The 12,794-nt window shown below is 42.1% G+C and overlaps 2 protein-coding genes across 6 annotated transcripts in view; one reads left to right on the top strand and one right to left on the bottom strand.

The window, feature by feature from the left end:
- kiaa0319l (KIAA0319-like ortholog) overlaps positions 1–6,086 on the bottom strand; it is a 36,636-nt gene extending 30,550 nt beyond the window's left edge. The window contains exons 1-2 of one of the 4 annotated variants that reach the window (XM_085261499.1): positions 5,759–6,086; positions 3,538–3,674 (exon numbers count right to left, since the gene is read on the bottom strand). The gene's annotated coding sequence lies outside the window, so the exon portion shown is untranslated. Of the gene's footprint in view, positions 1–3,079; positions 3,675–5,758 lie in introns of all 4 variants that reach the window. The other 3 variants (XM_085261498.1, XM_085261497.1, XM_085261500.1) reach the window with 3 other exon arrangements.
- A 344-nt stretch (positions 6,087–6,430) lies between these two features.
- ncdn (neurochondrin) lies at positions 6,431–12,444 on the top strand. Of its 2 annotated transcripts, none has more exons than XM_085261502.1 (8): positions 6,431–6,588; positions 6,799–7,016; positions 8,208–9,273; positions 9,668–9,837; positions 10,006–10,244; positions 10,339–10,554; positions 10,692–10,828; positions 11,592–12,444. In XM_085261502.1, exons 2-8 carry the CDS (start codon positions 6,813–6,815, stop codon positions 12,011–12,013), a joined length of 2,454 nt encoding a protein of 817 aa, XP_085117628.1. In that variant the 5' UTR covers positions 6,431–6,588; positions 6,799–6,812; the 3' UTR covers positions 12,014–12,444. The 2 variants fall into 2 exon arrangements, with proteins under 2 accessions (XP_085117628.1, XP_085117627.1); XM_085261501.1 differs by having other exon boundaries at positions 6,531–6,687.
- The last annotated feature ends 350 nt before the right edge of the window (positions 12,445–12,794 follow it).

A 12,794-nucleotide genomic window follows, 5' to 3' on the forward strand; every position in this document is an offset into this window, starting at 1 on the left:
CTTTCTTCATTTAGGACCCGTCTAAACGAACAACTTGCAGAAATCACATTGACCTTTTCTGAGAGACAATTTCATCAGTACAATATATTAAAAGGTATTAACACCAGATATATAAAAACAATGTATCGTATGGTAATCTATGATTGGGACACAGAAACACGTAAGGGCTAAAACAATTCTTTAAAGAGAGACAAATTGCTGTTGCATCATCTCGTACTGTGACGTCATGTAGCACTCCCAAAGCCTGGCTAAATTCAGCCAGTCTAGTGGAAGTTGTAATATTTAAAAATCCTTCAGGTTCTGACTAAACTGGTACTAAGCACATTATTTATTTATTTCCAATAATGATGTAAGATTCTGGATTCTTCTTCCACACAAAATGAGATCCCTGAGTGCCACCTACTCCATTCAGACAATTTCTCAGATGAAGATAGTGATAAAAGGGGGATTAAACTCTATAAAGAACATTAAAGATTAAGCAACAAAGTTGCATTGACGGCAATAGCTTAATGCTGCAGAAAATCACTAATATTAGAGTAGTAAACTCAACATTTTAATTCAAGTTAATTATTTGATCACTGAGTGCTCTCTCTGCTTTGCTTTAAACTGGTTAGAGATAAACATTAAGTGTTCCTGTCCCACAGCATAAGGAAGGAGATGTGGAAATTGCTTTGTTTTGTTGGTGGAGCAAAGAAATTCATTGAACATTAATTCAAATTAATGTTACTGACTGGATAGGTATTCTTGGTGTGTGTGCTGTTGTTCTAGTAACTGCGGTTACAGAAGTGTAACAGAGACTTAACGGCAGATTAGAATCGAGAATGAAAACATTTAATACATGCACCTTCCTGTGACAATATGAGTTTGATTCAGTGGTGTCAGTAAGGTACATCTTAAAATGGTGCACATATAAAACACATTCGCCCCAGCAGAGAATCTGTACTGCTTTTACAACATGCTGCAAATAAAAGCATAAATGTGGCACTTCAACCGGATTCTAAAGTGAAAGTCAAAGCATAACCTGCTTCTGGCTAGGTCATGTGTTCAGCGTAAGTTACCATGGTGATTTAACCAGGTAAAAGGAGAGAGACAACTCTGACTTTAAACTTGACGGAGCTTGCTAACCCAATAATCTTGCTTCATAGTACGCCCTTCTGTTGTAAAAAGAACAAAACCATGACCCAAAATTCAAGCTACAAATACCCTTAGTCACAGGCCTTCAGGACCCCGAGTAACTTCCTCATCTTTAATATCCCGTTGTGCAGGAAGTGTGAGGAGGAAGCCTTTAGTTTCATGTTTACCTCCAGAATAATGACTAAATGAGTCACCAAAAAAGAGGCAAGACTCAGATTACTGTGCTGCTTGAAGGGAAGGTGTAATCCTCATGTTGTTCAGCTTCTGTGGTTTTCGTCTGATGCAAAGATAAAAATCTGAGAATGCGCAATATTTAACCGCTGTGTTGGTACACATGGTTCCCTTTAGGTTATTGCAGCAGAAATCATAAAAGTAGGGTTAAGCATGAGTGGTAGCACACTGAAACACTAAACAGTTATCTTCAGATATGTTGGGAACATAGTGTCAATAGACTAGTGTCAATAGTCTTGACACTATTGTGTCTATTGCTAGTGTCAAGAAGGTGTGACAACTTTAAAACTAATTTCCTTAACATTTCTACAAGGAAACCACAGCATTATCACCACTGTGATATCCTGAGTAGGTACAAAATGTTCAGTTACGAAAGCCTAATCTTGTACTCTGATGTTCTTGTCTGCAAAATATATAAAAATGACTGCACCTCCACCACTGCAAAGACCTCTGTGTGCATATCAGATGATTACAGATGAGCAGAGCTTCAAGGGAAACGTGGACGTGAAGTTCCTAAAAGACGTTCTGCTATGGAAAAATGGTTTTCATTTAAGAAATCAATGGGAAACGCTCCCTTACAGTTTGGTGCAGATTTGTATGTTTTCTCATGATCCAAAAAAAGCTTGTAGGTAACCGGTGAAGCTAAGATTTCCTTATAATACCCTCATTTTATGATAGGTTTATATACACTGATGGAACATCCTGAATATTGAATGAGGGGGGTGTATATAGGAAGGTTTTACAGTGTGTATGTTTGTGTGTGGGAGTGGGAGTGGGCTGGAGGTACGTATGTATATACATTTTTAAGTTGTATCTGGTGTCCCACAGGAAGAAGGTTAGAAGTTTAAACCTCCTGGCCGGTCCTGAGCATTCTTTAGTTTAATTCAACGTTCTAGGAGACAGGCTGTACCACGTCTCTTGCCTTGTGACGGCTCGGCTAGGTTCATCCTCACTGTTAAGTTGGATAAGTCTGTCCATGTATACAAACATCCACCTACTTCCTTCTGCTGGATAAGCAGCAGGAAACGGCTGGCAAAAGTCTAAGCAGAGATACCCAGATAACAGTTTGCATGCCAGCCGAGATATAATCACTCCAGTGTGTCCTGGGTGTGCCCTAAGGTCCCTTCCAAGTTGGACTCGAGCCCACCTCAACTGCTGGATTAGTTAATATTGTGTTTGCCATCCTCTGGGGACTGTATATGGAAATTAGGTATGAAGCATGCTTTGTTTTGTGAGGTCAGTGTTTTTGTGCATGGTCCCTGTCAAATAAATACCAAAGCTCCTGAAACACAATGTTTAAGGCACGGCCAGGCCTCTTCTCAACATGGCCTCACCAGGAAACTACTGTGGGGCAATATAGTAATAAATCAAGCTTTCATATCTATCTGTTATGATCACACTCTAAAGAGGTTAGCTAGATGCTGTATCCATATGGCTGGAAGCACATCCCTAATCTTCCACATTAGTAATTACCCTGTGCCATCGGTGCCAGCCTCTGCAAAAATTGAATAAACAGAAAATATAGTTTGAGAAAAAGAAGTCATGTTTGTGTAAGGCACTGTTACAAATGTCCTGATGCTTTTACTAAACTGATAATGATCTTATTTAAACAAAGGCAAGCATTAAAAGCTTAAGCAGCACTGTTTTCTTGAGACAAACCTACAACTATGTTACTTACTGTATTTTTTAAAAGGAAAACGTGGTAGTATCAAACCTGGATTGCTGGTCCGATTCCTTATTCAAATCTGCATTCCTGCACGTGACACTGGAGCACCGAGCAGTCTCTTTCTCTGCTGTAGTGACTGGCTCAGTCTGTCCAAATATCCAAACTGCTCCGTATCCCGCTTTTGCTTATTTTTCTCTCCCTAGTGAACTCCCAAAAGGGGAAAAAGCTCCAGGTGAAAATGATCCAGTGCAGAAAACGTGCAGGAATCAGTTAGGATCCGGCAGCCTGGATTTTTTTTTTAACCATGCAGCAGCTGCCCCGAGGCACGTGGTGACTTTCACTGTGCTGCAGCAGTAACGCTCAGGTGCACACGGTCACCTGGGCTGATGACAGCTTGGCCATTACTGACTTTTTAATGGCCAGTTCACCCATGAGGGGTTTGTTGCAGAACAATGATCTCTGTCACCGAAACCCTCGCCCACCTTCTCTCTCTTTCCTCCTCTTACATCTGGCAAATTCTCTCCCTTTGACTTGTTTCTTCCTCCTCCTCCTCCTCTCTCAGCAGGAGCAGTCAGCTCTGCATCGGCTTCTCCGCAGACAGGCTGATGTAGCTTTTCTCTGTCCCACGCACAGCTTCCTCCGGCTGCCACAGGGAAGGAAAATCAAGTTTTTATGTCTCTTTCAGGCAGCATACCCAGGAAAACATTTAATAAAATGAATAATCATGACAAACTGCTTATTTTGTTGTGACAACTCTACAAATATCCTTAGAGCAATAACTACACTAATCCTAAAATAAGATTACAAATCAAAGACCCAACAGAAAGTACGAGTACATCACATTAGTCTTTAACTCACTTTAAACTTTACTCTTTGCCAAGATCTTGGCTTTAGGGTTTTCTCACTTATTGCATATACAGCGCCTTCCATAATGTTTGGGACAAAGACAGTTTGTAGTTCTGCCCCAATCACAGCGGATTGCAAATCAATCAATATGTGACTGAAGTGCTGACGTTCAGCTTTAATTCAAGGAGCTTTATAACAATTTTACATGCACTTTTTAAGAATTACAGCGATTGCTATACACAGTCCCCCAAATTCTGAGATTCAAAATTAATGAACATAAATTTAAACACTCTTTTTAATACCTTTATGAAAAGAAAAACTTCACCTGAGGTCTAAACCCGTGGGCAACACCAAATGTTGAGTTTCCTTGCTTGAGTTACTCCATCAGATCTCTATTATAGCCACCTTCACTTGCTGCTTGTTTGTGTTTGACAATGGAAAAAGCGCACTCTGTTGGGTTTAGATCAAGTTAGGGTGCTACTTCTATCAGCAGTCACATCTTCAGGTAACACTAGTGACTTTGTTCCACAGCCATACACACCAATGCCACAACACTGCCTCTATCATGTTAGACAGATAATGTATGCTTTGGATCATATTCCATAATTTTCTCTTCACATCATTCTAGTTCAAGTTAATCTTGGGTAACAAACGTGTGCCATTTGCAAGCACTCATATGATTTCCGTGAAATTATCATGTATTTTAAACGGAGCAACTGAAACTGGATTCACTTCTAAAGTACATCTGGGTCTGGGTCTCAAGTTACATAGCAGAAATGTTGACCCCCGTTTGAGCTCTTGGTTGCTCCTTAGATTTAAATCTAATGGTTTTGCCATCAAGTCCCCTTGGCTTTGGAGTGACCAGCCTGAGGAGAGAATGCTTGCTAATCTCCTTAAAAAGTCCTTTTCATACTTTTAAATTGGCCTTTTATGTCTTGTCATCAGTGATATCTTTTTACTGTCCGTTTATCTGCTTTCAGTTATTTTGTTTATGGTCTATTTTGCCTGTTCTAGGTTTTTTATTGACATGTGTACACATTTTAATCATATGATAACAACAACAACAACAACAACTAAAAGTCATTCTTAGTAATTTCATAACACCAAGTATTTGCCTCACTGAATAAAAGACGTTCAGTAACTGCCAGCTTCATATCAGAGATGAAACGTAGAGGGACTAAATAAAGAACATTACTTCAGCCTCTGCTGGCCTATTTTATTTTGTCAACTAAATGACTGATAAAACAAACAAAATAACCCTGATTTGCTGACTAAGCTCCACTCTTGTCTCTTCTTATTCCCGTGCAGCGCGTAATGGACTGCTTAAAGCGCAAATTGGTGCATGTTTGACTATATGAATGAAAGTCTGTCAAGTCAAATGAGACGCGTGAGTAAACGCACTGAAAAAAACAAAAACAAAGAAACAAAAAAAACCCTCACACTACTAAGACAAAATGGTGGGCTCGTGCATTATGTATCTTGCGAAACTGACAAATCACTCAGATTTACTCAAGACAGGACAAGACGTGTTCAGCTGTCAGATAATTCAATACAGGCCGGTATCTGCCCACAGCACAGTCTGCTGCACTGTCATAATATTATAAACAACTGTGTGGGGGGTTGATGTATAAACCCAAGTGCCACTTGCGCGCATTTAGCAGATGTTATGTTTTTACAAGGCATGTCGACGTCCAAGCACTGACACGGGAAGGTTGAAGTAGTGCACCGTAAGGTATTTCACCTGTTTAATCCCGGGATCACTCGCATCCAAGGCACCTTGAGGCTAACAGCTGCTGACATCTCTCATCGGACCCTACACAATGCGTTTTAACGGCAACTGCCCCCAGTAACACAAGAGAGAGAATGCGTGCACGGACTTACACAAACAAAAAATGGTAGAGTTTCTCTTCAGCTGCTCGTTCCGATGTGTAGCCTTGTCTCTTGTTGTCCCCTGCTCTCCAAATTAGGTCAGTACTCCTCTCGCTGATACAGCTGATATGCCGTGAGTGAGTGCTTGACTGTCAATGCAATACGTTTTACGCAAGGTTCCGGTGATGAGATTTTCAAAACAAAGTAGGCAGTGAAAACAGCAGTTATGCGATGGTTAGCTAGAGCAGTTACGTGGTACATCTGTAAGTAAAACCGAAAGTCCTAACTAAATAGCTATATAGTTTTAATAACCTGGATATGAGCTCATTTTATTTCTTGCGATACAGGTTATTCTTAATTTTTCTTTTTTAACCAGTTGGCATTTCTTTATCATTTTCTATTTTTTAATCTATTTATTTATTTACACGTGGATTTTTGGTACATAATGAAAACACAATACAAATTAAATTAATTTGTTGTCTTAAGCTGAAAACGTTCAACGTTCATCCAGCTAGTTCCGGTTTACGCCCCCTAACGAGGAGCCGTTTAAAAAGGTAAATGCTCAACTCAACGAGTGCTAATAAACTTTTTCTCTTTTATATTAAAAAAATAATAACATTTTAAAAAAATAAAATTAAAACGATAAATCTGGATAACCTCGTTTATCTGACGTTATGACACGGGCTAAAATGGCGGTGTCGCCTTCCAACAATCCGCCTGATGATTGGTTGCCTGATTTTCTTCGAGCCTTTTTATTGGCTCGTGACATCTTTAGCTTGACAGTGTGTTTCCGGGGGGAGTGAGCACGAGCAGTTGCGGCGTGCAAGAGGGTTGTCAACAAAGTAAGTTCCATTGTTAACGTTCACCTGTTCAAATGTTAAATTGATATACATATACATTTTTGTCAGCCGTTAGCGGGACAGCTGACAGCCAGTAAATTGGTAAGTTGGCCCAGCGATGTGGCGCTGTTTCTTGCAATCAGTGCTCGAAAGACTGATTGGAAATTCATTGAAAAAGTTTTTCTCCTCTTTACATCTCTCTCGGTCGCATAGTTACCGGGCTCATAATGGCTGACAGTGCTGCCTTTACACCCACCGTGAACAGCCAGTCTCCTGCTAAAGAGGAGCAGGGAGGAGGTGAAGGTGGAGGAGGCTCAGAAGGGGATGTAAAAGACGGATTGACTGATGCCCAAAGAGGCGTCTTGGAGAAGTGTGTGCATGCGCTGAAGCACGCTAAAAACGACAGTCAAACGTTGGCTGCTCTTCTTCTGGTAAGTATTCGTTTAATTTAAGAATCGAGATAAAAACAAAAATATTGTTAAAGGAGTTCATATAAAACTGTTTTAAAATTGATTTTCAACTATTTGGGGGTTAAGCTTCCCCAAAATAAAACTAAGAAATTATGGGAGCTTTTTGCATGTTCCCTTTTTTTTTTTTTTTTTTTTTTTTAATTTATTTTTATAAATACAGTTGCGTTTACCAAACTAATGGTTATTTGCAAACATTGTGGGGTTTTTTTGTTTTGTTTTTTTTCCCTTAAAACTACCTCTGCAGCAGAGGAATGGGCAGAAGTATTGGATCACACCTCTTAATCTTTGAATTTTGGGGTTTTCAGTCTCATCGTCACAGGTGTGTAAAATCAAGGAACCAGCCAATTTAAAAGCTGAAACAGTGTTTTCTCAAGGGTCTTTTCTTGGATTGAATTTAAAGCTTCTGTTTGGTACTGTCATAAAGAATTATAATACCTTTCATTCTTATACAGATGGTACACAGTTGTACTTATCTTTTCCCTCTAATCTAGCCCCTGTTCACACACTGAGCTGCACTGATGAGATTAACTGCTGGATGTCTAGATATTATTTTATAGAACTGAACAGAAACAAGACATTTATATTTGTTGTTACTCCAAGGAAATCAGGAATCTTGCTCTGGAGAAGTGGTGAGTAATCTAATGGACGGGTCTAGGTTTGCAAATGCCACAGCAGTTACTTGCCTGACTGCATTGTGCTAACTGTAAAGTTTGGACGGCTGTTGCTTTGGAGTATTTGGTTCCAGTGAATGAGATCTTCATGGTTAAGCTCACCAAGAAGGTTTGGACAACTACGCTTCTAGCTTTGTGGGACTAGTTAGCATCGAGGTTCCTCTGTTCCAGCATGTCTGCCCCAGTGCAGAAAGCAAGGTCTCATAAAGGCATGGTTGGATTAGTTTGGTGGGCAAGAACTTGACTGGTTGGAACAAAGCCTTCACCATCAAACACCTTTAGGTTGCACTGGAACAGCTGGCATGCCAGATGGATGAATGGACAACAAGGAATTGCAAACAGATCAAAGTATCATTAAAAATTGCGCGCTATAACACTGTTTTATTTGTTTGTTTTTTTTTAAGTAGACAGATTTTACTGATGTTATATTTTAAATTGTGCCTCAACAAAGACTAATTCTACTCTATCTTCACATCCTCAGATAAGTCGCTTGTGCCCAGCCAGTGAACTGGACAAACCCACGTTGAGGCGCATCTTTGAGGCGGTGGGCCTCAATCTTCCAGCTCGGCTTCTGGTCACAGCAGTCAGAGGGGACGAGAACTCTGGCTTACCCCCAGATGAGCTCCTTTCGCTGGGCACGGCTTTGCTGGCTGCCCTGAGCACAGAGCCAGACATGGCCTCCAGTCCCCAGCTCCTCACCACCATCCCCCTCCTGCTGGGCATCTTAGCAAATGGTCCTGTATTTAACCAGCAGAAACGGGAAGACCGGGAGCAGCACCAAGTAGGGCAGAGTCCAGACGGTGAAGTCCAGTCAGCAATCATTTCAAACCCAGACTGTAATCCTGCCAGTGTGGCACAATCTGCAGAAGAGACTGAGAGCAGCAGGAAAAAAGGCGATGATGGCAGTGAAGCAAACAGAGTGTCAACGTCTCAGGAGAACCCTCCCTCGTCTAGCCTTGATGCGGCCTTGGCTGCTGACTGCTACCTGGTTTTGACAGTTGTGTGTGCCTTACCCAGAGGCCCGGAGCAGCTCCTGAGCAGGGGCGCCATCTCGGCTTTGTGCCAAGCGGTGGAACTGAACCAGACTCTGAGCCACGAGAAAGGGCTCACCTTGCTGGGCTCGCTCCTCTCTGGTAAAAACAAGGACAAAGCATGGAGCAAACACACTCCAGAGCTCCTCTCGCTGCTGGTCAGACTCTCCAAAGATTTCTGCGAGTCCACAGACGAAACCAGGTTAGGCATGTGTGGTCAGTTGGCGCAGTTTCTGCCCCCAGCAGGCGTGGCAGTGGAGAGTGAGGAGCTGAAGGCAGTCGTGGGCAGTTTATGGGAGATACTGAGACCTATGGTGCAGGCTAAATTGACACCGAGACATATCGGATCAATCCTGGTCCTCAGTGCTTGCCTGCTGGATTTATATGGCTGGGAGATGGCGGGACCTCCAAAGTTCTGTTGCTTACTGGTGAACCGGGCCTGCGTGGAGGTCAGAATGGGTTTGGAAGAACTGCCTGGTAATGATTTGACCCCTGAGGTGCAACACACAATAACAGGTAGTGTACTTACTCATAATAGTATGTTGATTGGAACTTTAAGTTTATTATTTTCCAGGATGACACTTCATAAAAAAGGAAAAAGGTTGATTAAATCTTGCTGTAAAGCTTTCTTACTTCAGTTTAATCTTAGAGCTGAAGTTGACTTGGAATCTCATTTCTGCTGTATGATTTGCATGTAACTGTTCACTCAGCTGATTTAAAGTAGTCATCTTGGTGTCCTCATTTGCATGTTTTGGTTGTCATGTAACAGTGTTTCTTGTTGGGAGCAAGTACAATTGAAGTTTAATTAAATAAACAGGCATCATCTGACTCCTTAAGTCATTTTCTAGGTATTGAGATCTAATCAAAGTTAACCACCTCAGTCATTTAATCTGAACTGTGCTCCTCGTAGGCTGTTACCGAATCATGGAGGCGGCCATAGAGCAGGCCTGCAGTCCGGGAGTCCCGCAGGCTGCTGCACCTTCTCAGAGCTCAATTGCTACCCTCAGTCTGCAGCAGAGCAGGCAGGTCCTCGGGGTCCTGGAGGAGGCCTTCTCTGGCTTGATGTACTTCTTGCAGCAGGTAAAGAGATGATGAGAAAACTAACATAACAAGCTATCTGTTGGTGATACTAGAAATATGATCATTTATTGTGCACAAAATTATTTCTGTTGTGCTGACGTGTAGAGCCTAGGAGTAAAGAGAAAATTTAAATGTGAATAAATGACTCGTTTATTCATGATATTAAAGGTGGAGCCGAGCCGCTATGGCGACCCTTTCGTTTTCGCCACATTCCGCTCTCTGTGCTCGTGGTTGGCTGAGGAGACTTCCTGTCTTAAGGAGGAAGTGACTAAACTCCTGCCATTTCTGATAAACTACACCCGAAGCCACCTGCAGGGTGGGATCTTAGAGCATAGCCTCGCTGACTGGATGGTCAAGATGTCTATTGGTGAGGACAGGGGCGCGTGGACGGGCAGAGAGGCTCTCAGGTAAAGATGAAGTCTGAGAGGAGATTGGTAACATTTAGAGAAAATCTGCTGGTTTTATGTTGCACTGCCTCTTTTCCTTTTCCCTCCTCCCTAGGTATCTCCTCCCAGCTCTGTGCCACCTGTCAGCAGAGGAAGTTCCCAGGAAGGTGTTGCTCGATGTCGACACCCCGGCCCTGCTGGTGGACTTCCTGTCTCAGAGCTGGACTTTCCTCAGGGGAAAAACCAGTGTCGCATCCACAAGGGATCCCAGCATGGAGACAGCCTGCTCTGCTTTGCTCAACTTCACTGTTACAGAGCCAGAGAGAGTCAGGTAGCTGGTTTATCATCATAATCATCAATGTGACAAGCAAACCGTCTGTTTCTGAGTGTCTGCCAAATGTTTATGAGCAGTACTTATCACACAATCTGTGTTTAAAAATGCAAACCTGTAAACTTATTGTCTTCTAGAAAGGACTCGTGTTTCAGAAGCCTTGAGGTCCTTCTGAGTGAAGCACTCCCCCTCTTGGTGAATAAGCCCCGCCTCCTGGTCCTAACAGCAAATTGCTGCACTCTGGGACTCATGATTGGCAGATTAAAGGAAGGAGGTGAAAGTGGTTTTTGGTTCTTTATACTCTTAGGTTTGGGGGGGGGGTGTAATTTATTTTTGCATAACCTTCAAGTCATTTAATCTAGAAACGCTCTGTATAGAGATTCTCCATTGACATATCTGCACACTGCTTAAAGCTATTAGCTACTGGAACAACAGCTAGTTTTTCAGGGCTTTCCAGTGTAACCACGGGAATCTATGCCATGACCTTGGTTTTCCTCCACTTAGTGTTGGCTCAAACTGCTCATAGTTTACAAGTGTAAATGTATTTAAAAGGCTAAAGATGGTAAATTTTCCCTTCCCTACATTTATTTATACACAGAACCAGTTTATAGAGATTACCCTGCACTGACTGGCAAAGCTGTGTCACCATAATGCTAGCAAGCTAGCCAACAAATGTTCCCATCTCAATCCTTTGCGATAAGGTGATCACAAACTTAAGTAACCTTGAGTTGTTGACATTGTGCAGTTTTCTTTGTTTTGAACCACCACCCACAGAACAAACTCTTGCACACACAGGCAGATGTGGCCCAAAGCTCCTTCTGCTTCTGCTCAGCAGTTCTGCTGGAAATTTACAAGAAGGAAAACTTGCAAGAATCTAGCTGCAGTCTTTCTCGTAGTGGTCCTGCAAGATTCCTAAGCCTTGCACAATGTTGGTCTATGATGTGAAACATGACGAATGTGACCCATTTAGATATGAACAAATAAATTAATGGTTTAGTTATTTGTTAAATAGTTTTCAACAAAGCTCTTCTCTGCAGGCTCAGTGGAAGCGGGCCAGCGGCGTTTCCTTTCTTCAGCTCTCCGGTTCCTTCGCAGCGCCCTGGACTCGAGCTCTAGTCCAGGTCCAGCGAAGGTGAGCCTGAGCTGGGAGGACAGTTGGGACGACGCTGCAGAGCTCTGGAGGTTGAGTTTGCAGGCCCTGGGAGGCTGTGCCCGTGCCCAACCCTCAATCACCACCCTGATCAGAGAGGAGGGTTGGCTCAGACACATGCTCGCCATGCTTCATCAGTGTAGCGCTCTGCCTGACCAGCTGACCCAGGATGCGCTGCAGGAGGCTCTGTGTGCCCTGGCAGAGCGGTGCCCGGTGTGCAAACAAGAAATCGGAGACATGATGACGAGATCCAGCGAAGGAGCTTTGAGCAGTATGAAGAAGCTGAAGAAGTCGGTGGGAGTGAAGTAAAACCAGCTGCTCTGGAGAAATGGTGTACTCTCTAATCGAGTACTTTTAACTTTTAGTGAAACCGCACAATGAAACCAATAAACCAGGGAAACTGCTGAAACCAAACTCTTATTATAAATGTGTTTGCTCTGATGGTTTTTTTTTTTTTTTTTTTTTTTTTATTAATAAATTGGGGATGTCTGCCGAAATGTCTAGTTTTAATAGGAATGAGGAGGATCATGCATTTCTGTGCACATTTCTCTGAATGTGCCCCGTTTGACTGACCTACTTTATTGTTTTCATCATAAATCATTGAAAACATCTGAGAGCTCTGCAGGTAAATCCTTACAGAGACGGCTATACCTGTCACAAGGAGCTGAAAATGCACACAAGCTGTTTCTTAAATGCAACTGTTGAAAATGTAAATGCCTTTAATAAAGAACTATTTTTGTTAGAGAACGCTGTGTTTTGGGTTTGCTTTTTTTGTTTTTACAGCTTTGTCTGTTACTAGCTGCTGCTTTGAGGACAGTTTTGTGCTGTAATTGCATCATAAATTAAATATGATGCAGGTCTGCATTATGAGGTTGGATGTGAACATTTAAATTTCCTGTTCAAAGGTCATATTATTGCATTGGCCATTACATGAACTTAAAATAATGCTAAATTTAAATCATTTGATTAGAATCTTGTAATTTAAGTATTATGTCAAACGTTCAGTGTAATGCGAACTGGGCTGGTGTACATTTATACCAAGCACATTTTCCTTATATCACTGAACAGGCATTCAGTCGGTTTCCACTAG

The sequence above is a fragment of the Mchenga conophoros genome, linkage group LG22 (genome assembly GCF_057382185.1).
Source record: "Mchenga conophoros isolate Kocher_MC1m ecotype Shallow Benthic linkage group LG22, M_conophoros_male_GT1.1, whole genome shotgun sequence".
Classification (NCBI taxonomy): domain Eukaryota; kingdom Metazoa; phylum Chordata; class Actinopteri; order Cichliformes; family Cichlidae; genus Mchenga; species Mchenga conophoros.